This window comes from Apiospora phragmitis, assembly GCF_038363925.1.
Source record: "Apiospora phragmitis strain CBS 135458 chromosome Unknown utg000001l:1.0-2902119.0:1.0-2906034.0, whole genome shotgun sequence".
Lineage (NCBI taxonomy): Eukaryota > Fungi > Ascomycota > Sordariomycetes > Amphisphaeriales > Apiosporaceae > Apiospora > Apiospora phragmitis.
In genome coordinates this window covers 583,163-608,214 of record NW_027117399.1, presented here as the reverse complement: position 1 = coordinate 608,214, position 25,052 = coordinate 583,163, and the positions used below count along the sequence as shown (strand labels likewise).

At 52.2% G+C, this 25,052-nt stretch overlaps 10 protein-coding genes across 10 annotated transcripts; 6 read left to right on the top strand and 4 right to left on the bottom strand.

Moving 5' to 3' along the window:
• Positions 1-895: 895 nt before the first annotated feature.
• On the top strand, positions 896-1,822 carry PG994_000182 (uncharacterized protein; the record flags this gene model as incomplete). Its single annotated transcript, XM_066851591.1, has 1 exon — positions 896-1,822. The coding sequence occupies one exon, from the start codon at positions 896-898 to the stop codon at positions 1,820-1,822; it is 927 nt and encodes a 308-aa protein (XP_066722223.1).
• Positions 1,823-2,678: 856 nt separating this feature from the next.
• PG994_000181 (uncharacterized protein) lies at positions 2,679-3,542 on the top strand (the record flags this gene model as incomplete). Its single annotated transcript, XM_066851590.1, has 1 exon — positions 2,679-3,542. The coding sequence occupies one exon, from the start codon at positions 2,679-2,681 to the stop codon at positions 3,540-3,542; it is 864 nt and encodes a 287-aa protein (XP_066722222.1).
• A 1,193-nt stretch (positions 3,543-4,735) lies between these two features.
• PG994_000180 (uncharacterized protein) lies at positions 4,736-5,035 on the bottom strand (the record flags this gene model as incomplete). The annotated part of the gene is made up of 1 exon (XM_066851589.1): positions 4,736-5,035. The coding sequence occupies one exon, from the start codon at positions 5,033-5,035 to the stop codon at positions 4,736-4,738; it is 300 nt and encodes a 99-aa protein (XP_066722221.1).
• A 33-nt stretch (positions 5,036-5,068) lies between these two features.
• Positions 5,069-6,691, bottom strand: PG994_000179 (uncharacterized protein; the record flags this gene model as incomplete). Its single annotated transcript, XM_066851588.1, has 1 exon — positions 5,069-6,691. The coding sequence occupies one exon, from the start codon at positions 6,689-6,691 to the stop codon at positions 5,069-5,071; it is 1,623 nt and encodes a 540-aa protein (XP_066722220.1).
• Positions 6,692-6,994: 303 nt separating this feature from the next.
• Positions 6,995-7,216, bottom strand: PG994_000178 (anaerobic ribonucleoside triphosphate reductase; the record flags this gene model as incomplete). Its single annotated transcript, XM_066851587.1, has 1 exon — positions 6,995-7,216. One exon carries the CDS (start codon positions 7,214-7,216, stop codon positions 6,995-6,997), a length of 222 nt encoding a protein of 73 aa, XP_066722219.1.
• A 971-nt stretch (positions 7,217-8,187) lies between these two features.
• Positions 8,188-9,306, top strand: PG994_000177 (uncharacterized protein; the record flags this gene model as incomplete). Its single annotated transcript, XM_066851586.1, has 1 exon — positions 8,188-9,306. One exon carries the CDS (start codon positions 8,188-8,190, stop codon positions 9,304-9,306), a length of 1,119 nt encoding a protein of 372 aa, XP_066722218.1.
• Positions 9,307-9,682: 376 nt separating this feature from the next.
• Positions 9,683-12,166, bottom strand: PG994_000176 (SWI/SNF-related matrix-associated actin-dependent regulator of chromatin subfamily A member 3-like 1; the record flags this gene model as incomplete). Its single annotated transcript, XM_066851585.1, has 5 exons — positions 9,683-9,919; positions 9,951-10,418; positions 10,475-10,988; positions 11,068-11,863; positions 11,899-12,166. 5 exons carry the CDS (start codon positions 12,164-12,166, stop codon positions 9,683-9,685), a joined length of 2,283 nt encoding a protein of 760 aa, XP_066722217.1.
• Positions 12,167-15,220: 3,054 nt separating this feature from the next.
• On the top strand, positions 15,221-16,027 carry PG994_000175 (EF-hand calcium-binding domain protein; the record flags this gene model as incomplete). Its single annotated transcript, XM_066851584.1, has 1 exon — positions 15,221-16,027. One exon carries the CDS (start codon positions 15,221-15,223, stop codon positions 16,025-16,027), a length of 807 nt encoding a protein of 268 aa, XP_066722216.1.
• A 2,137-nt stretch (positions 16,028-18,164) lies between these two features.
• On the top strand, positions 18,165-21,902 carry PG994_000174 (calcium-translocating P-type ATPase; the record flags this gene model as incomplete). The annotated part of the gene is made up of 9 exons (XM_066851583.1): positions 18,165-18,403; positions 18,441-18,676; positions 18,741-18,792; positions 18,854-18,992; positions 19,057-19,806; positions 19,907-20,741; positions 20,797-21,008; positions 21,112-21,639; positions 21,747-21,902. The coding sequence occupies 9 exons, from the start codon at positions 18,165-18,167 to the stop codon at positions 21,900-21,902; spliced, it is 3,147 nt and encodes a 1,048-aa protein (XP_066722215.1).
• Positions 21,903-22,642: 740 nt separating this feature from the next.
• On the top strand, positions 22,643-24,537 carry PG994_000173 (cytochrome P450; the record flags this gene model as incomplete). The annotated part of the gene is made up of 7 exons (XM_066851582.1): positions 22,643-22,708; positions 22,775-22,913; positions 22,957-23,276; positions 23,323-23,421; positions 23,479-23,994; positions 24,146-24,335; positions 24,431-24,537. 7 exons carry the CDS (start codon positions 22,643-22,645, stop codon positions 24,535-24,537), a joined length of 1,437 nt encoding a protein of 478 aa, XP_066722214.1.
• Between the last annotated feature and the right edge of the window lie 515 nt (positions 24,538-25,052).

The window sequence follows — 25,052 nt, the reverse complement described above, 5'->3', positions numbered from 1 at the left end:
GGCGGAATTCGAGGACTTCATCTGGGCGGTTGAGAACGAGTCCAACTCTTTCGTCCAGAACATGCAACTATTATTGAGTCGGTGCAATCTCGATGACGAAAGATGCACCGCATTTCTCAAGTCGAACTCGCCGATCTGGGCCAGCGAGGAATTCCAGGCCGCGCTCAAGTATCAGATAGGAAACCAATTCCTTGACTGGTTCTTGAGTCGGCTTCAACACATACGCAAAGCGTTAAGCGAGCTGTATGGCATGCTACCCATAAAAGACGGCAGGGTAGGTATCTTTCACAAAACACAGCCGTTGGGACACCGCGAACTAACAATCTGTTTGTAGGTAACTTTATCCCAGCAAACAGGGGTACAGTATGAGATGGACCGAATCTTCTTCAGCATTAACCAGAAGCGCAAACCGATTCTATCGAGGCTCAAGGAGACAAACGATGTCATCTATCTGCATCTCCAAAAAACGAGTCTCATGAGCACCAACAGGCCGTACAACCAGATAGGGATCTACACAACTTTGCAAGCCCATTCTGTACGGTTTTTGAGGTCACTACAAAGCATACAGGACTGTTCCTGCGCCAAGCCACACTTGTTTGGAATATCGACAACGTGGTCACGTGTGTCAACCCCAGAGTCGAGAATGAAGGGGGAGATCTAGATCGTCTTGGGTGAACCTGGAAGGCCTCGACTCATGACACGCGATTTCAGGAGCTTGGATTTACAGGCGTCGGTGGGACCACAAGCGCCAACAGCCCTCGATCACCTTTCTGAGATCAGCCACCATATCGAAACTAAAGCCCAACACGAAAGTCTCATCAGACAGGCAAACAAACACAGTTTAGGCATAGCCGTTCCAGCGACTATCTCGACCGCTGTGAAACCCTCTGGGACGATGACGGAGTCGCTTTGGAAAGACAAGTCAAAGCTACTCGTCAAGTCTGCTCTGAAGTCTGCCATGCGCAAGACCCCAAGACCAGTGACGGCCCTAACGGCCAGCTCATCCACTGGGAACGCGACAAGCCCACCTCAAGTCGTGACTTCGATGCCACCCAGGCAGGTTCGATTTCTCAATCAACCCAAACCTCCAGATGCTGCCGTACCGGTTCAAACCGACCCACTAGTAATCGACAAGCTATGCTATCTCATGACAGCCCCTCTCACAGATGGAGGGTTATTGGAAATACTGGAGACAGAGGAACCAGCACACATCGTTCTGAAGATCGAGTCAAGTTCCCAGATTGGCACTGGCCCTTCGAGCATCATGTCACTGAACCAGTTTTCCTCTTCAGCAGTCGTTCTGAAAGAACGAATGGTCACAGCTCTTGGGATCCTTCGAACATTTCTAAGCCTTGGAGTAACACAGTGGGTCCCGGGAGGGCTAGGCAAGGATGATATCCAGGTGATGAGGAACCCAGGAGGCTCAGTAGTGTCTCGGACGCAATCTTTCATCCACCACGAATCGCTGTCGGGTACACTGAAGTCAGCGGTTGCTTCCAAGAGGCAGCGGACAGAAGCCACGCTCTTCGCCTTTGGCGTCATCTTACTCGAGCTCCTGTATCAGCAGAGCCTGGAGCAACAGCCCTTCCGCAACGAATATCTGAGCAACGGGCAGCCCAACGACTACTCCGACCTGTGCACGGCCAAGCGATGGCAGGAGACGGTGTATGAGGACTTCGATGAACCCATCTCAGAAGCCATTAGACGATGCATCGACTGCGCCTTCACGCCTCGAGCAGATTTTGGTGATAAAAAGTTTCTCCAGGAAGTCTTGGATGGTGTCCTGGTTCCGCTGGAGGATTTCGTCACACAACTCGCTTGAGTTACTGATTCTTCACAGTGCAATCTCAAGATTCCTACTGTGAGCTATAGGGGCTGACATATTCATCGTTGCCTCATCCGTGAAGCCAACCAAGGCTGGATATTTCCGTCAAGGAATAGAACACATAACATCACAATTAAAACACATAGATACTGAAACCGCCTTTTGAGAGCTCATTAGGGCTTATATTCCGTGAGTTTGGCCCTGCCCGATTAATTATTAGACCTCACACGCGATGTTGTGACCCCGTAAAGAACCCGTTCCTCGTAAAACTAACCGTTTCCCCAAAACCTTGACCCACTAATATGGCCTAATCCACCTTCAAGTTCACGAGTCTAGGAAGCCCATGGCCTTGTATGTAAACGGTCTTCGAAGGGAGCCAAACCAGGCTCACATGCACCACGATGTCTCATCCTCTGGAAGTAATATAGCATCCCTATATGTCATATTCGCTAAAGAAAACCCAAAAGTGGACTCAGGTGTTCTGTGAGTGACCATCAAATCCCAGGTTTAAACTTCACATGAAGCCAGGAAGGATAACACATTTGAGTTATTTGAGTTAGGGACAGGACAGGCAGAAAGACATAAATGGCTGCTATATTATTGGAGATGACCCCCTTTTCTAAATTATTTCAATCGGGTTTCCCATACTTAAGGAAAATATTTTCCTTCGTCTCAGATACTTTGCTTCGAAGTCTTTCATACCACACAAGACGATAACCACCCACACTCTTGAATCATCAAGCCTCTTGAATCTCTGCGAATACACAACAAATCGCACAGCTCAATACCGTGACGTGAAAAATCTCTAGCACTATTGATTCCCTGCCCACCAATTTGCATCCAAAAGATCAAAATGGAGTTTCAAACCCAAGCCCCGTTGCCACCCTTTCGGTCACCAACCCAAGCCCCAGCCCAGGGAACCTCGTTGCTACCCCTTAGGCCACCACCCCCATCCTTCGACAAGCAGAGAATTTACGATGCCATGAATGAGAATGAACGTAATGGGTTTCATACCATCTCGCAAAGTCAAACGGGGGACAGCAGGTTCAACATGCTGGTGCTCGTCAGTGGTGTGGTTTCCAGGCTGGAAGAAGAAAAACCCGATCAACTGTACGCACCCGACAGCCCACAGCCCACGCGAGCATCAACGGCAGGCCATCGGTCAATTGCCCACGGACCGGCATCAAGTCCCCAGCAGACGCCACAACACCGTGAAAGCAGAGAGACGTCATCCACCATAAGCCCCTCTCCCCGGGCAAACGGAGGACGCAACCGGGCACCCCTACCGGGCCACTCGCGTGGCGGAAATTCTGAGCGAAGCCAAATGCCGGCGTCGCCCAGCCTAGCAGCAGCTCCTCTACCCAGCATAGAGACGGCATCCACCGCAAGCCCACCTCCTCGGGTACGCCGGAGAAACAACCGAACAGCCCAATCGAGCCTCGCTTGCGGCGGGAATGCTAGCCGAAGCCGAACGTCGGGGTCGCCTAGCGGCGCAGCAGCAGTCCCCACAACCAGCACCGAAGACGCTCCACAGACAACTCAATCCAGAGCAGCACGGGCAGCTAGGTCTCAACAACATAGGAGCATTCGCACCACGAAAAGTGAGCGCAACACGACAGATAACGAGACGAGGCTCGCCCTTGAGATCGAAACATACGGCCACAAAAGTCCGAATGGGCCCTGCGATAGTGCAGAGCCAGTGGCAATGACTGTATAGTATCTCCCGAGAAGTCGAAGCGCTGAGCGAGATGTACAAAAATGAAAGGCAAAACATGTCAGAGGACAGCCCAGAGTATGCCGGCTGCACCATAGCAGCAGCAGCAACCTGGTTTGCCAAATACCAACTTTGTAGTCTCGACATCGCATACAGCCTGATTTCTGGACTACAAAGGAGGTGCCAGAAGAGGGAAGGGAGCTTCGCGGTCCAAACCCCTCAACAATATCTCTTATCGGGCTGCTCAGTCCCATAGAGGCATTGTGCTCTCACGAGATACCTGATTTGATACCATAGCCCAGGTTCATGTCGATGCTCCTGATCAATCGGTCTGAGCTGACGACGTGAAGTCCATGGGTTGGTCGACGCCACTTACCTGGGATGGGCGTCAAATTGTGGTTGGCATCCGACAATGCTGGATGCAATGAATTGACTAGTTGGTTATCATTAATTAGTTGAGTTTGCTCATGGCTGCAAGTGCTTTATGATTGATGTCCGTCAATGCTTCACGCTGGAAGAAAACCCCTTCAAGAAACAGGAGCGGGGTTTCACCAGTAGGACATCCACAACCACTCTCAAGGGTGTTTTCTGACGGACACTCTCAGCACTAGGAGGTTGTTTGGATTTATCGCGGCAAAAGCTGTTTTAGTTTCGAAGGTTTTTGAGAAGGAGATCTTTCCTGGTGTAAAGGGAGATGGCGTGGGAATTGGTGCCAGGGTTGGGGGGGCAACCACCCAAAGGTCAAGGACGATGTACAGTTCAACGGTTCTTCCACTAAAGCCAAAGATATCTATTGATGTACATGTACACCATAAAAGATGCTACATCGATGATCCATTTCGTAACCAGCCCTTATGACATGATTTCATATGCGAGACTCACGTAATTACTCGACGTTGCAGACACGCGCCCACGAGCGCATTGCTTCTGTCCAACGCATGCGAGGGAAGCGCACGAAGAGTGTGATGGGAATATGATATAACCTCTGCAATTTATTCGTAATCTAGTCATGACCCTATTCTCGCGTTCTCAATGAAATCTCCAGCACGATCCCATGTGGAAACCCAACCTTTCCCATCGTAATCGTGACCGATTCCCGTAATTACCAGACTCACCTTACACTTCCCAAGCCCAAACTACAATCAATCACATGCCAATGAAGAGGAAAGCTACAGAGCTGTCCCCATCCGCCCTCTCTACGCCAACTGGGCGACCAGCGCATTGAACTCCTTGTCCGTGTGTTGCTCCAGGTCCCTGTAGCGCCGAGCCAAGTTGGTCTCCCCCTTGCGGAACTGCTGCAGCTTCAGCTTCCCGCCCGCCAACCGCTTGGCCTCGAAGAGGTCCTCGACGTCCACCAGCGACGGGACCACCGTCATCCGGAACTCGTACGGGACGCCGCTCGCCTTGATCAGCTCGATGCTGTCCTCGAGCACGCGCGGGTCGATCTTCTTGCCCGTCACAGCCTTGTAGTTCTCCAGCGCGCACTTGATGTCCATGGCGACGAAGTCGACGAGCTTCTCCGCAAACACCTACCGCAGCACGTCGGGCGCCGTGCCGTTCGAGTCCAGCTTGACGCTGATGCCGGCGTTCTTGAGGATTCGCAGGAAAGGTACCAGGCCCTTGTGGATGGTCGGCTCACCTCCGGAAATGACCAACGACTTGTGCGTGGTGGACGAAACATGCCTAAAGACGTCGAGGCTTGTCATACCGTCGCGTTCGTCACGAACCAACGGCCCGTTGTGGCACCAAGGACAGGCAAGGTTGCAACGCGATGTGAACATTATGGCCGCCTGCACTTTACCGGGATAGTCGCTGAGCGTGTTCTTGATGTAACCTGCCACTGGGAGGTCAGCAATATCGGCGATCTGACGCTCCAGGTCCAGAAGCCCGCTCCCATTGCCCACCGTCGGCGAGTTCGTAATGTATCGGTAGGTCTTGCGGGCGACGAATTCCTTCGCCTTGCCCTTGTTCCAGTCCCGGGTTGGACGGAAGTAGCCCACAATGCGTGAATAAACGAGCGTCGAATCACCGCAGACTGAGCATTGCGGTTGCTCACCAGGCAGATAGCCATGCGTCTGGCAGATGCTGAAGGTCGGCGTGAGGGTGACATAGGGGATGCGGAATCGAGCTGTCAATATCCTAACCAGGTCCCGGGCCAGCTCCCAACTATGCAGTTGCTCGCCCAAGAATGCGTGGAAGACAGTACCACCAGTGTAGGCACATTGAAGATTCTCTTGATGCCCAAGAGCTTCAAAGAGGTCATCTGTACTGTCCACCGGAAGCATGGTCGAGTTGGTGTAGAAAGTTGGGATTTCCTGCTCCGGAAACAGTTTCTTGTCTCTCTTTGCCAACTTGTAACACGTGCTTTCGGCTGGGGTGGCCTCCAGGTTGTACAAGTTGCCAGTTTCGTCCTGGAAGTCCTGAAGCCGAGTTTTGATAAACTCCAAGACCTCAAGTGCAAACTCTTTCTGTTTGTCAATGCCCTCGCCAAGCAGAGCAACCAGAGCTTCATTCATGCCGTCCACACCGATGGTGCTGAAGTGGTTCGTCCAGCAGGATCCGGTGCGATGCTTTGTTGCAGAAAGGTAGTGTGCAGCATAATGATACAGAGCCTCGTTTTCATCCACCGTCTTGCGTTTGATCTCTAGGGAGTCCTTCGCCACCCTCAAGGTATCCGACAATTCTGATATGAATCTGTCCTTGGAACCGCTAGAGCGATAAGCTATATTCGGAAGATTGACCGTGACCACACCCAAAGACCCGGTCAAAGGGGTTGCGCCAAACTGGCCACCCACTCGGCAGTGAAGTTTACTGATGTCGAGACGAAGACGGCAGCACATGGACCGAAAGTCCTCGGGGTCCAAGTTGCTGTTGTAGTAGTTTCCGAAATAGGGAATCCCGTACTTGGCCGTCATTTCCCAGATCGGTTTCCAACGCGGGGATTCCCAGTCGATCCCCTCCCAGAGGTTATAGGTCGGAATCGGAAAGGAGAATATATTGCCGTCCCCATCTCCCTGGATCACCACCTCGGCAAAGGCCCTGTTGAGCATGTCCATCTCCTCCTGGAATTCCGCATAAACCCATTCTAGTTTGAGTTGGCCGCCAATGACGACGCACTGATCTCGAAGCTTCTTCGAGCAAACAAGGTCCATCGACACGTTGGTGAATGGGGCCTGGAATCCGCTTCGAGTAGGCACGTTGAGAGATTAGACGAAGCTCTGCACGTACTTGAAGACTTCAGGGTACGTCAAGCCATCCTTCCGAACGAAGGGCGCAAGGTATGCGTCGAAGCTAGAAAGTGCCTGTGCTCCGGCCAGTTAGCCCTGTAGGGTGAACAGAAAGTTGACGAGCTGGTTAAGGGCGGTGTTGAGATGCTTGGGTGGTCGACGCTGGATCTTGTTATCGACGCCGCCAAATCCTTGAAGGAGGATGTCCTCGATTGACCACCCTGAACATTAAGCGCCGAGGAAGCCGAAATCGTGAATATGGAAACGGTTCTCGCGGTCGTATTGACGTATTTCGTCTGTATAGACCTTCTCAACCCAGTACTGTGCGATGATGTGATTGGAGAGATACTGCATCAGCCCCTGGTGGGAGAAGGTCGAGTTTGCGTTCTCCGCTCCTTTCCATGATCCTTTGGCGAGGTACTCATTGACAAGGTCGACGCTCGGCGACATGACTGCAAGTAACCGGTTATGAGTGGACTGGACAAGTAGAAGGCAGTCACAATGTATGCTCAAAGCTCGCAGAGTAGTACTGAAGTTTTTCTCGATTGTGACTGAGATTCCATCGTATTTAAACTATTGGAGGTATGTTGATGGCGGACGCGTCGGATCGCAGTCGACAGCTACAGGCGCGTACACACATCTCTGGCCCGACTGTGACAGCAAGGCCCGGCGACATGGCGCGGCTAATGCTGTTCAGCCTCCAGACATGGTGCGATTATCTGATGCTAGACGCGTTGACCGATCGCCTGACAGGTCCGGGCTTGGGCGCGAGTCGGGCGCGATACCATGTGACTTGTGCGGAATTGGGCTGACAGCGACTTGATTGAGAATCAGAAATGGCTGAACAGTCTGGGCCTTGGCCTGGGATGGCGGGACGCGCATGGAGCAACACGGTCATAGATTCGACGCGTCTCGGCGACCTCCCAGTCGCAAGCACTCGAAGTGCAGCTTGTTTCGCGGGCCGCGGAATCCATGAGAGTGACACGAACGTGCTGCCTAAAATGGCTCAATGGAGCAACGATGCAAGAACGTTTCACTCAGGCATCGAGACATTCAATGCCGTCCCCGTACACAACGAGTATCGGCCTGCGACGGAGGCCTCAACATTGAAATGAACATGGGCTCAATCCCGATTTATTGCAAGTAGTGCTGGTGCAGAGTGCCTTGTTGAATAAAGGCGATCAGTGGAGGATCGTTATGCAATTAGAGGGGTAGTCCACGAGGTGGGGGTCGTTCCCCCCACGTGGAGACATGCAAGGTGCAAATTATTCACTGAAGCGGCTGAGATTGTACCGCAACCCCGCTATAGACCTGTACCTCTTTGCTCGCTATAGCCTCATATAGCCTGCTTCAGCGGCCTACGGACATATATATGTATATATCTCATACAGGAAGTACATAGTATTTGTATGGTAGCAACCATGGCCCCCAACAGCGATGACGTCGTCAAGGGCGCCGCAGCCCTCAAAATCTCCGACGAGCCCGAAAAGCCCCGCGAGGGTTCGGCGGCCGTGGCGACGGTTCCGGAGAAGGGGGATCCCAACATCTCCGCCAACCATATGGGCGGGGACATGTGGGTGGTGAAGCCCGTCCCGGGGGCCGGATACGGCGCCGTGGCGCTGCGGAAGATCGCGCGGGGCGAGCGGATCATGGCGGACGCGCCCCTGTTCGTGGTGCCGACGACGGTGAACGACGTCAAGACGATGCAGCAGATCATCGCGCTGGGCCTGAAGAAGGCCTCCAAGAGCCAGGCGCGCGAGTTCCTGACCCTCGACAACGCCCACAAGGCCAACGGGCCCCTCGTCGGCACCGCCAGCACCAACGTGCACCCCATGGGCGGCGGCGGCGCCACCGAGGCCGGCCTGTTCCTGGCCGCGTGCCGCATCAACCACGCCTGCGTGCCCAACGCGCAGAACAAGTGGCGCGCCGACCTGGGCCGCATGACGGTGCACGCGGCGCGCGACATCCCGCCGGGCGAGGAGATCACCCTGACGTACCTGCCCGCGCTCTTCCCCTGGGCGCAGCGGCAGGCGATCCTGAAGGACCACTTCGGCTTCGCGTGCGCGTGCGCGACGTGCTCGCTCCCGCCGGGCTTGCCGCGCGACGCGAGCGACCGGCGGCGCCAGGACATCAACGACCTGGACGAGAAGCTGGGCGACGGCAAGCGCATTGTGAAGCATGCCGAGGCGATGCTGCACGACGCCTGGCGCAAGCTGCAGCTGCTGCGTGAGGAGGGCATCACCGATGCCTGGGTCAGCCGGGCGTACCACGACGCCTTCCAGATCGCCATCGCCAACGGCGACCAGGCGCGCGCCAAGGTCTTCGCTGAGCGGGACTACGAGGCCACGGTGGCATGCGAGGGCAAGGACAGCCCCGAGGCTGCGCAGACCATGGATTGGGTCAAGAACCCTAAGGCCCATCCGCTGTACAGTGGCAAGCTACAATGGAAACAGGGTGTGGACAAGATACCAAAGGGTTTGAGTGATAACGAGTTCGAAAAGTGGCTATTTAAATTGCCCCAAGATGGCCTATCGAATTAGGTAGACCTTGATGGCCAGCGTTGGTTAGCTGGCCACAACGATTTTGAATCTTGTATTTCTGTATGATCGACTAAAGCCTCGGACTCTTTGGTGAAGAACTCAAATCAAATCCACAAGCATGCTGGCGATCAATAAACCCCCTGTGAAAAAGGTAACACACTAGGCAAAGATGTAAGTGTTCGTAGATACGCTCGTGGTACTATTGAAGAAGTCTCAGCGCTATGCTCAGCTACTCTATACTGTATGTATATCTAAACGTGCATGTAAACTGGCAGTCCAAATGGACAGCCGCTATGATGAACCTTACGCCTGAAAATGCTGAGCATGATATGGTGTGTAACTCGTGAAATCATGCGCGACCAGGGTCGGAACAATCTTAGAGTGGGGTAGTGTCGCCTGCCGCTGCGCAGGCGCTCTGTTCCTCGAAGTCATCCGACTCGGTCAGCCGCAGAGCATCCTTGACATCATGCACGAAATGACGCTCTCCGCCCACCAACTCAACAATGCCACTTCGTTGTGGTAGGGACCAGATCTTGTTGGACTTGCTGGGCGAGCGACTGAACCAGACCCGGACGCCACGTTCGCGGTAGGCCCTTACAATTTCCTCCAACACCTGGGCCCCCAGAGCCATCCAGTGACGTTACGCCATGGATGTCAAATATGACATTGCGATTGCTCTTGTGGGGACGAAGGCGTGGTAAAGCAGGGTGCGCATTGCCTGTGCCGTAAAGTTCCAGTCTCCGAAGCCGATTCTTCAACTCGCCAGTGTTGGCGAAAGTGAGGGGCTCTGGAATCTTGACGATAAGGCAGCCCTCAATGAACTCTAGGTGCTCAGGGTTTTCCTCGGCGTTCTCGAATTTGTCCGTTCCAGGAATACGCCCCAAGATCTGAATGCGCGGGCGTGTGGCATGCCGAATTACCTGCAAAAGAGACAATCCAATACCGATGGCGATACCAAGGTTGAGCGAGAAGAAAACTGTCACCAGGAGAATGACGGCCATGAGCGCCAACTCGGTCCAACCACGGATTTGAAGGAAGAACGAGATATCATGGGGCGCTTCCTCTATTAAGGAATAAGCCACCACTATAATCAGGGCGGAAAGCACAGGTTTCTAGAAGTCGTCAGTCTGTTGTTTTGATGTTCTAATTCGAGGAGAATCCTCCTTACCGGGATATAGTAGAACCAAGGCAGAATGAATATGATGCAGAAAACAGTTATAATGCTAACGAAGATGGAGCTCATAGGGCTTGTGCCACCCGTGGACTTGTTTACCTTGCTTCTGCCGTAGCCACCGAAAGCGGGAATGGCCATGAAGCAAGAACCGAGAAGATTGGCGGTACCGAGAGCGACGAGTTCCCTATTCGGGCTCAGCTGCATACCTTCGATGGCATCACCGGTGCCAAGACTTTTAGCGGCAACAGAGGACTCAAAGAAGCCAAGCATGCCGATCAAAAAGGAGGTCCCCATGGCTTCACGGATGTGTGGCATGTGCTGCAGCTGAAATGGGTTTTGGAATCTGAAGGTTTGGCCAGATGCGGCTTCGACACTTCCAAGGACTTCAACGCCTTGCTTGTCCCATTGCAGTCGCCAAGCTAACAGAGCAGACAATACTACAACCATAAGGCGGTCAGGGAAATATGCAATAGAAGGGTATCGTGGCTGAACATGCTTCTTTACTTCACTGTGACATGGTGAGCTTCGAGCAGGTTGAGATTGGGCCGGTTTACTTACCGAAGCACCATAATAACAGTAAAACTCACAACACCCACAATGGCAGAAAGCTTGTGGATATCTCGAGGTTGGTGAATAGGAACTTCAGCTTATCCACAGAGCTGGGGTGCTTAACAGCACTTGCGCGCCCAGCAGCCTTGGTCAATCCCAGTACGGGGACTAGTTGGTCAATAAAAATAACGACGCCAATGGCCGAGATAAAACCGCGTAGGAAAGGTCGACTAAGAACACTATCCAGGAAGCCCAGACGGAATGCTCCCATGATGAAGACAGTCGCACCCGCAATTCCAACGGCAACGCCGGCGATTCTGGCTTGCAAGACACCGTTATTGTCATCGCCAGCTCCCGAGTCGATGCTGCCCTTAACGATGGAACCTATCAGCAACGATCCTGCAGCTTCAGGCCCTACGACCATCTGCGGGCAGCTTCCCAACAACCCATAGATGAGAGGATTGAATACGAAAGCGTATAGACCATTGATCGGAGGAACATGTGCAAGATTGTCGGCGTAAGAAAGCGCCATGGGGAGATACATGGACGCTATCGTAAGGGCCGCCGTAAGGTCGCCCTTGAGCCAGGTCCAGTTGTATTGTCGCATCCAAATCAGACAAGGAACATAGTATGACAGGTACATCAGCGGAGAGTCCTTGAATCCGTGCTGTTCTGCCAGAGCGCCGGAGCTGGTCATCTTTTTGCTCTTAACCTTGGCCGACAGGGCTCTCTTCCAAGATATCCTAGCAGCGCGATCGCCGTCCTGCTCCGAACCCGCGATTGAGCCGGTATCGGTATCGGTCGTCGTCTTATAGCTGCTGCCCATAGGGCTCTCTGCGCGGGCGAGAAGGTGCCATGATTGCACGGACCGGAGTGTGCATGCTCGTGGAGCAGTGAGGTCGTTTCGGTCGAGTCGTCGGGAGACTTTGGAGAACTCGGACCGGGTCGAGAGACTTCGTAGTCTTGAACGTCTGTCGCGTCTGGTGGAGAGGCAGAATAGGTCTCGTCTTGGTTCTCCCGGTGCAAGGACGTGGAGGAGAGTGTCTGGCTCTGACGTAGACCGCTCGGTGTCAAGGGGGCATGATCAGCTCCCTGGCGGGAATTGGTCCGCGTCGGCTGAGGCCTTCCAGAGGCCATGGTCGACTAAAAAACGGGGGTGATATCGCGGGTTCTACTGATCCATTAGGCGAGGTCGTATGTTGGTTCGCATGGGGGGTTCCAAAGAACAGGAAAAGGTCACAGTCGTAATTTGCTAAACAAAGGGCTGGTGGTAAATATTAGGAAATAGCAACGGGTAACGCCAAGAGATCAAATGATGCAAGCTATTTTTCTTTTTTCTTGGGCCTGGGGCATAGCGCATTGCACGGCTTGAGACCATCCCATGACTGGAATTGGGGCTCTCTGGGGCGGCCTAGCGGATGTGTCTGAGAAAATCGTTTGATTCGTTTTGCCTGACAAAGTGCCTGCAGCTTCACCGTCTTAGGTACCCCGCCCGAAAGCCAGATCGGATCTGCTGTTCCTCTGATCCGCAATCAGCGAAGATAACCCAACTTTAGAGACAACAGAACAGGCCTTATAGAATGAGAAGACGTCAAAGTTGCTGAAAGAAAAGTCCGTATCAGCAGTTGGTGTAAGATTGCACCGGTGGACTTCTTCTGAATAATTCGCGCACAGCAACCCGCCCATCCACCGACCAGGCACTTCAACTTGCAGACGGAAAGAAGTATGCAATTGCGCCACTAAAGCCATCCCATCTCAGGCTGTCAGCCCAATGTTCAGATCGCTTTCCGGCGTCTTGGCGTCACACAGGCGACAAATTCGGATATTCCCTCACTTTTCTGCTCGGGTGTGTGAACAATGTCAAATTTTATGACCGACACTCCGGTCGGTTATAAGCCAGCGTCGCCTAGGTTCTAGGTGTTTATTTGCGATGCAAACCCGATCATCCCCGGCCACCCAGCTCTTACTCAGAATGACTAGCTATCCGGCTGTCATCTATTCCGTCACACGTGACTTCTTGATAACGATTGATTCTGTCGCACATTATCATGTCGTTAGCGATTCTATTGTTGATATCACATCACCAGTCTGACAACCAATGTCACTTGAACTTGCATTTTGGGGGGGCTAACTCTGCCAGTGCTATGTATGGATTCTCCTCATACTGCAGTGTCTGATGAGCTCGAACAGGATCCATGCAGGAACCGTATTTCTCCTTCTCTGGTCCTTCGAATATCACTTGCAAGCTCGGTCCCTCATGATTCCTAGACAGCTAGCACAACCGCACTCAAAGTGAGATTAGTCGATGGCTATTTCATATCGGCTCGAGCCTCGAATCACAAACCGGCTTCTTTCGACTTCGCGATCGTCATTTGAAGCAACATCTTGTTAGCACCAGAGATGCTTTCGCAGCTAAGAAAATGCTCGGCAGAGGCAACATGTATGAACTGAACTATGGTTAATCACGATTGCTTGCGCTGCTTATCGCGCAAGGTCTGCAACTACCTCACGCTCAGATGCGCCTCCGACTCGGGTGCCCATCAATCACTTTGACACAAAAACATATCACTGCCAAGCTTGTGCAAGGTCTCATCAGCGACTGGTTGAAGGTGGGCTTGGCTGAAGGCAGGCCTGGCTGCCGATTACCTTGCTCCGTCTGAATCTTCGAAACCCAGGACGGTGTCGCTCCGCGATTGGCGGTCAGGTTTAGGATGATATGCCTTTGGAGTAGTTGATGCGGATGCCAGACTCAAGTGCGATACGGCTGACTCGACAAGGTTGCAAGATTGGCCCTCAACCAATTTTGCTTCAGGGGCCGCGTTTCCGTAGATATGCTACCGACAGCGTGTTAGTTGCTTGATTCGTTTGAGTCATCTTGACCTAATAGGCACCTGATTTAAGCAGACTCGGTTGTTCTTAAATGTTGCAGACCGGAACTTACAAACCCGATCCGCGTATTGGAAGATCCGACGCGCAGAGCGACGCATCCGGAGAAATAGGTGTTTCTTTTTTCTTCCGAATCTCAATCGGACCTCTGTCCGAGCACGATTAGGCTGTCCAACTGCATGCAGTGTGCAATCTTACCTATGCTACATAGCTGGACACAGAGTGGCGTTGAAATAGATGAATGAGGAGCGCGTTGCAGTGAACGTCCTGCGATACCTCCCAAGAACAACCTGCGATTGTCCTTTCAGAAGAAGACCTAAAAAGATGTTCATCGTTCGGAAGTGTTTCTCAAGTCTTCCGGGCTTGCGGTTGATATCGGCGTCATCTTCACCGCGGATTAGATGACGAGTCACGCCCGCGTGGCCCCTTCGCGGATGCTTCGGTGGGCTGGGCGCCTTACACCAGGTGATCGGATTTAATGATCTCACCGCAAGTCCTACTTCACATTGATGCGCATGTCAAATCATCAGGTGTCAGTTTTGGCCGAGTCAGCACCGTCCTCGGAGGCTGAGTATCAGACCAGGGCACTAGCGGATTATCCAAGCCCCAAACTAGTATCGAATGCACTGATGAGTCCGAGTCCGACCTCTTCTCTGACGTGATCTGATTCTTTGGTAATACGGTACCATCAGATGAGGGACGGGTCGAGGTTTTTCGAATTTCCATAGCGTGAGGTGTTTTGCGGTTCTCAGCCTATCATGATGCTTGGCGAGAGGTGGCAGTGTATAGTGGCGTTCAACCAATCAGAACCCGCGGCCAAAAGGGAGGCAAGTTTGGTTAACTCTGCCCCCTTTTCGGTAGTTGCAGCGGAAAAGGCCAGAAAGAGAATTGAAATTAACAGTGCGAGTTGTAGGATGCTGAATTCGTATACAAAGGTCTGCTCTGTACGCAATCGATGTCATAAGGTATTATTCCGGACTTTGGTGGAAAATGGGTATTCCCCAACAAAGTTGGTCGACACCAGTAATAGAGGACAATGAAAACCCATTCTTGCAAGAACGCACGAAGAATGGTTTGAACAAGGGCCAAGTGCCTATTTGTAAGGAGGTGCATATTGGTAAGCCGGCCGGAGCTCCGTGAAGCATTTTCGGATGTCCGGTGTAATATTTCTACTTTGGTCGGAGGGACTGTTGCAACTAGAAAAGAAATCATTTGCCAAGTAATATCCGTTCGGAAACACCAATATACTGTCTAATACAACACTAATTAGGCAAGTGAGGCCAAATGTTGATAACCAAGACGAAGATGAAAATACTGTGTTTACATGGTAAAGGGACAAGCGGCCGGATCTTCAAGTCACAGACAGGTATTTGCACTGCCTCCAATCTCCACAGCCACCAACTAACTGCGACAGCCTCTTTGCGCTCCAAGTTGGAAACAGCGGTGCCGAAGTTCGAGTTTGACTTCATAGATGGGCCGCAGCCATCATCGCCGGCACCAGACACCCCGCTCTTCTACGAGCCGCCTCACTATGCCTTCTATGAGGGGACCGATATAAAAGCCATCTGCGCCGGTCACAAGTGGCTGAGGGGAGTTTTAGAGCAAAATGGACCATACAATGGAGTCTTGATGTTCTCCCAGGGCTGCGCCTTGGTCTCTAGCTACATGCTCTACCAGCAGTGGTACAAGCCCGACTCGCCGCCCCCTTTTCAGTTTGCCATGTTCATATGCGGGGGCGTTCCCATCACGGCGCTCAAGGATCTGGGCGTGCAAGTGTCCAAGGAGGTCGAGAATCTGGACGTGCGGACCAAGAAGCAGCTGCTGGAGAAGACGACGGCCGAAGTCACCCGGGACCGGTGGCAGCTCACGGACTACGCCTCGGTCGTGCGGAGGGCGCAGTTCGACTCGGACGACTGCTTCGGCCTCAACCTCAACAAGATCCCCGCCGAGCTCAAGATCAGGATCCCCACGGTCCACGTCTTCGGCGAGAAGGACCCCAGGCTGCCAGCGTCGATCCAGCTGGCGGGGCTGTGCGATCCCTACATACGAAAGGTCTACAATCATGGCGGGGGCACGAGATACCAAGGGCCAAGGAGGTTAGTGAAGAGCTAGCCCAGCTGCTGCAGTGGTGTGCGATCCGCGGGACTTGGCCTGGGCAGGATACGATGCGCCATTAGTAAAAGTTTCGAGGATGACTACCAAGACAACACTACCTTCCTATCTGGCATAATAACTAATGCGTTATTGATTCCTTTTTCTAGCAATGCATTTTCCTCTACTCAACCCACAAGAGGCGGTCAGGGGAAACCGGTGAACAGAACCAACCCACTATCAAATTATCTTTTACGTGGTAAATGTTGATGCCAGTGTATAAATATGTAGACCCCTGCCCCGGAAGCTGTAAAGAGGCTTCATAGCACTATACTTGACAATCGACGGATTTTGAATGTAATCTGCTGGTGCTTGTTGGCTGCAAGGTTTTCATCTCGGCTGGGCTGACTTGGCGTTTCATCAAAGTTGAAAAGCAACTACCTTGCTTCAAACTATCTTTGCTTGCTTTCACACTCCCTACACAAGGGACACTTGCAAAGTACATACTGCACTGCCGGTGTATGTGCCGGTGCATGCCCGGACTCGGAGGATCGACCCGTGCAGTGGATACGGAATCGATCGAAACAACGACAATACGGAGGACGTATGCCAAGCACGCATAGCCCATCGAGGCCTCCAACGCGAGGCAGCATCGCCCATTACTGTTTTCCAACCTCCAGCTCTTGAAACCCTCTTTCGAACTTCTCCGCCCCTTATTGGCACCAGAACAACATGACCTCTTGGCCCTGCATCACGAAGGCCAGAATGGGGGAAACACACGTGAGGATCAAACTTCCGATACACACAATCTATGCCTTCGGATCCCATATCCTACGGCTTTCTCTTTTTTTCCGCCCTGTCCTTTCTTCGACTTCGATCCATTCCCAAGTCAGCACAATACCACCCGGCTTCACGGAAACTCGGGTGGAAACGATCCATGTCGGGTGGAGGTTGAGCCATTTGGCTATTCGACTGACTGCAGCGAAATTATCTCGGGATATCAAACTCTAGAGCTCTTTTTCATTTCGGCCGTCTCTATGCATGGCATGGTTCTAGAGCTTGCAGACCGACCACATGTTCATGTAACTCCTTAGTCGTCCCGACCTGCTGTATTCAGCAGGAACTTGATAGAGGCCCCACTTCCTTATATCGGCCATGACGGCCTCGTGATTGGCCGATAACCGAATAAGGTTTAGGTAGTCGCTTAGCCAAGATACGCCCCACTCTGGGCTGCTTGGGGCCTCCCATGAGGCAAAAACAGCACAGCCTCAACTACTCGCAGCACCCGTGCTTGGCACTGGCAGCTGTAGACCTCTTTCTGGTGTGCTGACGATCTGGACTGACTCGTATTCCCTCGCCTTGGCTCTTCCGACGCGGAGATGATCCCAGCCGACAGGTTTCTGTCGTTTCCTTCTCGTTTCCTGCCGTTGCTGATCCACCCCGCCGTACATCCCAAATTGTTGGGTGCTCAGACCTCTGTCATCTGCATGTGTGCTTTCACTTTTCAGTCGACACACAATCCCAACGTACCTACCTGACATTACACTGCCTCAACTAGTGGCCACGGAAAGTACGATGCAACACCCAAAAGCCTCAATACCTGGCTATTGAGATTCATCCGTTTGTTGGCCTGGTTTGGTAGGAGTTGTCAGTGACACTTGGGAAAGAGCCAAGGCCCCGATGAGGCCGATTCATGTTTGCTCTCCGTTGGCAACCACCCTTTCAGAGCGAGTCCAAGACACCTCCCTCTTGCACAGCCTACCTAGGTACTTCCCTAATCTCACAAAGCTACGTGTGAGTACCCAAGTAGTCATGTATGGCGTATTCTAGGCAGCGGGTCGGCCAAGCGCACCTGTCGCTTGGGAAAACTGTTAATCGTTTGATCGAGGTTACCCTGACTTGCGATTCATTGGGTGCTATCTGCCTCGACCGTCATCACTTTCCGCCCCCGAAAAAAAGCCTCAAGGCGGTGCAGAAGGCCTCGCTTATAATGCATCCATCTTCTGCCGTTTCCCTGGGAGGCCTTTGCTGTTGACACGGATAAACGGCACACATTCTTGCATCACCGAATACCTGATGAGAGGACTCTTTACTATACGTTGCATACTCAACAAGACAAATCGAGTATACTCAGGTGGAGTACCCCTTATTCGCTATCATGGCCGGCCAACATACTTTAACGCCACCGACGCTTCAAGTCAACACCCACCTGGGCCAAGACAACGACGTTGGAGATGCGCGAACGCTTTCTCGCCTTTCAACCATCTCCAACCCTTTCCTCACACCTACGAGATCGAATCCTTTCCTTACACCTAGTAATCGAAGCCGCGCCTCCAGTGTTGCAACGGGAGTCCACAAACCAGAGGATGCGCTGCGTCCAGACCCAGGAACTGAAAGGTGACTTCACAGTCGAAGAAAACCCCTTTGCATTCAGCCCAGGGCATCTCAACAAACTCATCGACCCGAAGTCGCTTCAGGTATTCAAGGCGCTTGGCGGCTTGCGCGGGATCGAGAGAGGACTGCAGACTGATATCCATGCCGGGCTCAGTGTCGACGAGACATCCGCACGACGACGGATCACGCTTGAAGAGGCAACTCAGAACATTAAGCATGAGGCGTCCACAGAAAACATTGCGGCTACCCTGAAGCCTTCTCTGACCGTATCCGAGTGTATGGAAAGAACGTTCTACCAGCCAAAAAGGCGACATCGTGAGTCAACAAAACTGTTTCTTAGCTGTTCGCCCGATTATCGTCGATTTCAGACTCGCCCTCACCTTCCAGGTGTGGTAGTCTTGCCGCCTCGAATTGCATGATTTGCTAGGTATGAGCTAACATATCTAATCCCAGGCTCTGGAGGCTAATGTGGAATGCCTACAACGACAAAGTCATACTAGTTTTGACCGGAGCGGCAGTCATCTCCTTATCACTCGGCTTATATGAAACTCTTGGAAGGCCTCATCCGCCTGGAAGTCCTCCTCCAGTTGACGTACGTATATATTTTGTCACCTACGTCATTATAGTGGCTTGGTACTGACGATGCCATGTTGTAGTGGGTGGAAGGAGTTGCTATATGCATTGCCATCATTATTGTCACCGTTGTTGGTTCATTGAACGATTGGCAGAAAGAGCGCGCTTTCGTCAAATTGAACGAGAAGAAGGATGATCGTGAGATCAAAGTCATCAGATCAGGAAAGTCGTACATGATCAACGTTCATGATGTTCTGGTCGGTGACGTCTTGCACTTGGAGCCTGGCGACCTCATCCCAGTTGATGGAATCTTCATCAGCGGTCACGATCTGAGGTGCGACGAGTCATCGGCCACTGGCGAGTCTGACTCGATCAGGAAGACTGGCGGCCAGCAGGTGATGGACATTCTTGAAAGTGGCCAATCAGCGAATAACCTCGACCCTTTCATCATCTCAGGGGCTAAGGTTCTCGAGGGTGTCGGGACCTTCGTATGTACCTCTGTGGGCGTCAATTCCAGTTTCGGCAAGATCATGATCTCTGTACGTACAGATATCGAATCGACACCCTTGCAGGCCAAGCTTGAGAAACTGGCTGTTGCAATCGCCAAGCTTGGTACGGCTGCCGCTGGCCTCCTGTTTTTCATTCTCCTCTTTCGTTTCCTTGCTGGGCTACCTTCAAACCACAAGATCCCAGAGGAGAAGGCGTCCGAGTTTTTGGACATATTGATTGTGGCCATCACCATTGTTGTGGTTGCTGTCCCTGAAGGACTGCCACTGGCTGTTACACTGGCTCTCGCATTTGCAACGAAACGTTTGTTGAAGGAGAACAATCTCGTTCGTGTCCTCCGATCGTGCGAAACGATGGGCAACGCAACAACGATCTGCACCGACAAGACGGGAACTTTGACCACGAATAAGATGACCGTGGTCGCAGGGACCTTTGGATCAACAAGTTTCGACAAACCAGACGGCAAAGGGGCCAACACTCAGACAGTGTCCCCAATGGGCCTCCGGCCTCACAGCTGCTACAAAGGAAGCTATCATCCAGTCTGTAGCCATCAACTCCACCGCGTTCGAAGGAGAGGAAGAGGGTCAATCTACTTTCATCGGATCAAAAACCGAGACGGCTCTGTTGCAACTGTCCAAGGAGCACCTTGGAATGCAGTCTCTATCACAAGCTCGGGCGAATGAGCAGGTGGTCCAGATGATGCCGTTTGATTCTTCCAAAAAGTGCATGGGCGCAGTCGTCAAGCGCCACACAGGAGGTTACCGGCTGCTCATCAAAGGTGCCTCGGAGATCTTGCTCGAATGCTGCACCAGCAAAGTAGTCACTACCAACCTGGTGACTACCGAACTGACTACTAGCGCTTTGTCGGAGTCGGATGTCGGTGTACTCAACGATACGATCAACTCGTATGCGCGCAAATCTCTTCGAACGATCAGTCTTGTGTACCGAGATTTCAGCCAGTGGCCTCCAGCTGAGATCTCCACCGAAGATGGACACGTGGACTTGTCTGACGTACTTGGAAACCTCATTTTTCTTGGCCTGGTTGGGATACAGGATCCCGTTCGATCCGGAGTCCCAAAAGCCGTTAAGAAGGCTCAGTACGCCGGTGTCGTCGTCAGGATGGTCACCGGAGACAATGTGGTTACTGCGCAGGCTATTGCCACCGAATGTGGCATCTACACCAATGGAATCATTATGGAAGGGCCAGTCTTCAGGAGGCTCAGCGACGAGGAAAATGGAGAAGACCATCCCCCGGCTTCAAGTACTTGCTCGATCATCCCCCGAGGACAAACGGATTCTGGTTATGTGCCTGAAAGAACGTGGTGAGACGGTTGCTGTGACCGGTGACGGTACCAACGACGCCCCTGCTCTCAAGGCAGCAGATGTGGGCTTCTCCATGGGCATTTCGGGTACAGAGGTGGCAAAGGAGGCTTCGTCAATTGTATTGATGGATGACAACTTTGCGTCAATCATCGTCGCCTTGAAATGGGGCAGGGCTGTGAACGATGCAGTGCAGAAGTTTCTTCAGGTGAGCAAGCTCCGTTTCCACTATACTTATGTGCTTTGACTGACCAAGACTCACAGTTTCAAATCACGGTCAACATCACGGCTGTGCTGCTGGCGTTCATCAGTGCGGTATCCGATCCGGAGATGAAGTCGGTCCTTACTGCGGTACAGCTTCTATGGTGAACCTCATCATGGACACGTTCGCGGCGCTAGCTTTGGCTACAGATCCGCCAACTGAGAAGATTCTGGATCGCCCGCCCCAGCCCAAGTCAGCACCCCTAATCACCATCAACATGTGGAAGATGATTGTTGGGCAAGCCATCTTCCAATTAACGGCCACTCTGATCTTGCATTATGCGGGGCGTCAAATCTTAGATTACACCGAGCTTGAACTTGACACGATGGTCTTTAACACATTCGTGTGGATGCAGATCTTCAACGAGTTCAATAACAGGAGACTCGACAACAAGTTCAACATCTTCGAGGGTGTCCATCGCAACAAGTTCTTTATCGGGATCAACTGCGTGATGGTTGGGGCGCAAATTGCCATCGTCTTTGTCGGTGGCGCGGCATTCTCCATTACCAGCATCAACGGTACGCAATGGGCCATTTGCGTCGTCTTGGCTCTCATATCTTTGCCTTGGGCGGTGGTTGTGAGACTCTGCCCGACATTCGGTACGGAAAGGTTGCGGGGGTGGTCGGACGTCCCGTCGTGGTTGTCTACTATGCTTTGGGGGCGTTCTTTTCACGAATCGGCCAGATATTCGGCAGGTTCAAGAGAGAGAAAGCCACTACGACCGAAGGGGATGTTGAGGCGCCTCGGGACTCGCAGGTGCCAGCGGTGGTAGTGACGGATGGTGCAATCCCTTCTATCCAGATTGGATCTGCCAGCGATGACGAGAGAAGTCGAATTTAATAGCATGTTTCAGTAATATAGTTTTAGATGCGTACCCCTACACAACAAATAACGCAACCCAATGGTAGTCACTGAATAGAGCGTTTGTTATCTTTATCTCCGAAGCCTTAGACCGTCTTGAAGTCGGGTGAAGCTTTTGGCTGTGGAGAAGCAGGGGCGGGGAAGAACGGGAGTGCCGGCCATCGTGTGGAGGAAGAGGGGGGGGGGGAAGCCACGCCGTTAGGTCGCGACCAGTACGTACCTACGTAATTCACGTCCACACTAAGTAGGTTACCTGATTGACAATTCATCAATAGAAACCAATCAATGCATTTGACCTCGTTGCTCCGCAGAATGATTGAAAGTCCTAAGGCCGAGGTTTTGACCGAGGGGGGTTGGGTTCATAAACGCAAGCCGACCCTTTCCGCATAAAGATACATCGGGGCGCGAGCGGGTACCGATAGCACCGAACTTACCCTCGTTATCCCACAAGTGCCGATTCCAACCCGACCTACACTAGCTTCAACGGCGCCCGCCTCACGAGGACAGAGATAAAAGACAATGATCTAGTCTCTGGAAGTGGTATTATATTTAGTTTCGGCTTGACCAACCTTACTATCACATATAATTTCAAAACAATCGACAGCAGTCTACTATTTCGCCCAAGAGGACAAAAAATATAAATACTCAAACGAAAAGAGTCTTGCAATATTCCTGTGCATTTCCCCGCTCCTTGGGCCTCACTTTTTTTCCCGTCCGAAATGCAGCTCTTTAGTACATACCAGACCTATATTGCTCTTGCCGTGCTTGCTTTGGAACTTCTTGCGGTAAGTCATGTTCCAACACCATGTGACAAGTTGTATCAGGGCCAAAACTAAACCAATCTACAATAGTATTTGTTCAGTGCTGTGAACGGCCCTCTTGCGAAGCTACCTGGTCCGTGGTATTCCAACTTCACCGAAGCCATCGGAAAGTACCACTTGCTCAAAGGACGCAAACCCACCTACATACATGAACTCCACGAGAAATATGGTACGAGACCCTGATTGAGATCGTGTATGCACTCGAGGGAAAGACTATCGTCGTGCTAAGGAGAAGCAATCAGGCCCTATCGTGAGAACCAGCCCGCACGAGGTTAGCATCAAGGATGTCGCCGCCATGCAAAGGATGTACTCGGTCAAGGGCGAGTTCCCGAAGACGTCGTGGTACACGCAACTGGTCAATGTGGAGAGCGTCTTCAGCACCACCAATATTGCTTTGCACCGTCGATACCGCAGGCTCATGTCGGCGGCTATGTCCGACTCAGGCCTGGTACGACACAAGCAGACCATCGACGGCAAAGTCCGCATGGCGATCCAGCGCATGGCGGAAGAGACGCAACGCCGTGGTGCAACTGTAAGCTTCCGTTCGAGATTTATGACCAGCTAAAAGAGACTGACAGCAAATCCAGGATGTCTTCTTCTGGTCCATGTGTATGGCCACCGACATTATCGCAGAGTTGAGCTTTGGCCAGTCTTTCAACCAGCTGGAAATGGGCGAAGTGAGTGCGAGACCGAAACCGCACGCTGCATGCATGAATGGCTAATGTTTTGAGCAGAAAAATGAATACATGCGAAACCTTGCTGCCATTGGGTCTGCACAGAGCATCCGCATCTCATTTCCCATTATGACCAAACTTTCCCGATACCTCCCTTTCCCGGTCCCCTTTATACGGAAGGGCACGGAGGTCCTGGACCGCACCCAAAAGTTCGCGACGGAGATACTCCAGCGACACTACCGCGTGGTCGAGGAGGAGGGCGAAGAGGTAAAGCCGTCGCTGCTGTCCAAGCTGTACCACCCCAAGCCCGGCGAGGAGGGCCTTGAGTTCCACGAGGTCCGCGCCAACGCCCAGTCCTACATCGTGGCCGGGTCGGACACGACCTCCAATACCCTGACGTACCTCATATGGCTCGTCTGCAAGCATGACAAGGTCAGGAGCAGGTTGATGGATGAGCTTGATACGCTGCCCGATTCGTTCGAGGACGGTGACCTCAAGAAGCTTCCGTACTTGAACCAAGCCATAGAGGAGACCTTGCGACTGTACTCGTCTGTGCCAGCAGGGCTTCCTAGAGCAGTAAGCACACCCCGTCTCCCTCCCTTTCTCAAGCAAGAGTCGACGATGCCACTTTACTCTCTCTGAGCACGTCAATGCATTAGTAACTATTGTCTACCATGATTACACTCTGCCTAGTTTGGCTGGTTACTAACATTCATTCTTACTACAGGTACCTCCCGAGGGCATCGAGTTTTGCGGTCACTGGATCCCAGGGGGCACCACCGTGAGCACGCAGGCATACACGATGCACAGGAATCCAGCCATATTCCCCAACCCACTCAAGTTTGACCCTTCGAGGTGGGAGAGACCAACACAGGCCATGAAGGACAGCTTTGTCCCCTTCGGTAGCGGAAGTCGAGGTGAGTTGACATATATACACATAACCCCGGAGTGTTTACTTATGACACCCCCAATCGTTCCATGGTTCATCGGTACTGACAATAGTGTGTGACAGTATGCATGGGTGTGCACTTGGCCCGGATGGAGCTACGGCTTGCCACGGCTCGCTTCTTCCTTACCTTCCGTAACCCACGCGTCTCTTACGGTCGACGACTTCTGTGACGAGGACATGGAGCCAAGTCAGTACTTCCTGATGACGCCAAAGAAACAACGATGTTTGATCGAGGCTGTTTGAGGAAGGTATTGGAGATGAGTGTATTGTTGTGGCTGCCATGGATGCAATGGCATTCTACCACTTGAGGGGGGAGGAGGATCATTCGCTTACCCTTCGAATTCTCCTAAACATGTCTGTGACAGGCAGAACCCTAGAGATGTGTAATGGTAAACGGAAAGAGCATCTAAAAACTGGATACCAAGTTAACTCAGTATATACGGCGCTAGACTGGTGAACCGCGGAGAATATACGCAATTTGTCATAATATTAGCTTCATTCAAGTCGTATGTTGATATAGATCACTCAGCTACATAGCCTAGGTTCCCATTAGTAACTTCTCAAGCGCATATATTAACTCGAGAATGCAACGTTGTTGCATCTATACACTTGCCAAGGGCTCAGAAGCTTGGCTTGTGGTATTACCCCTGTCTTCTGTTTCGAAATAGTGACTAAGGACAAGATA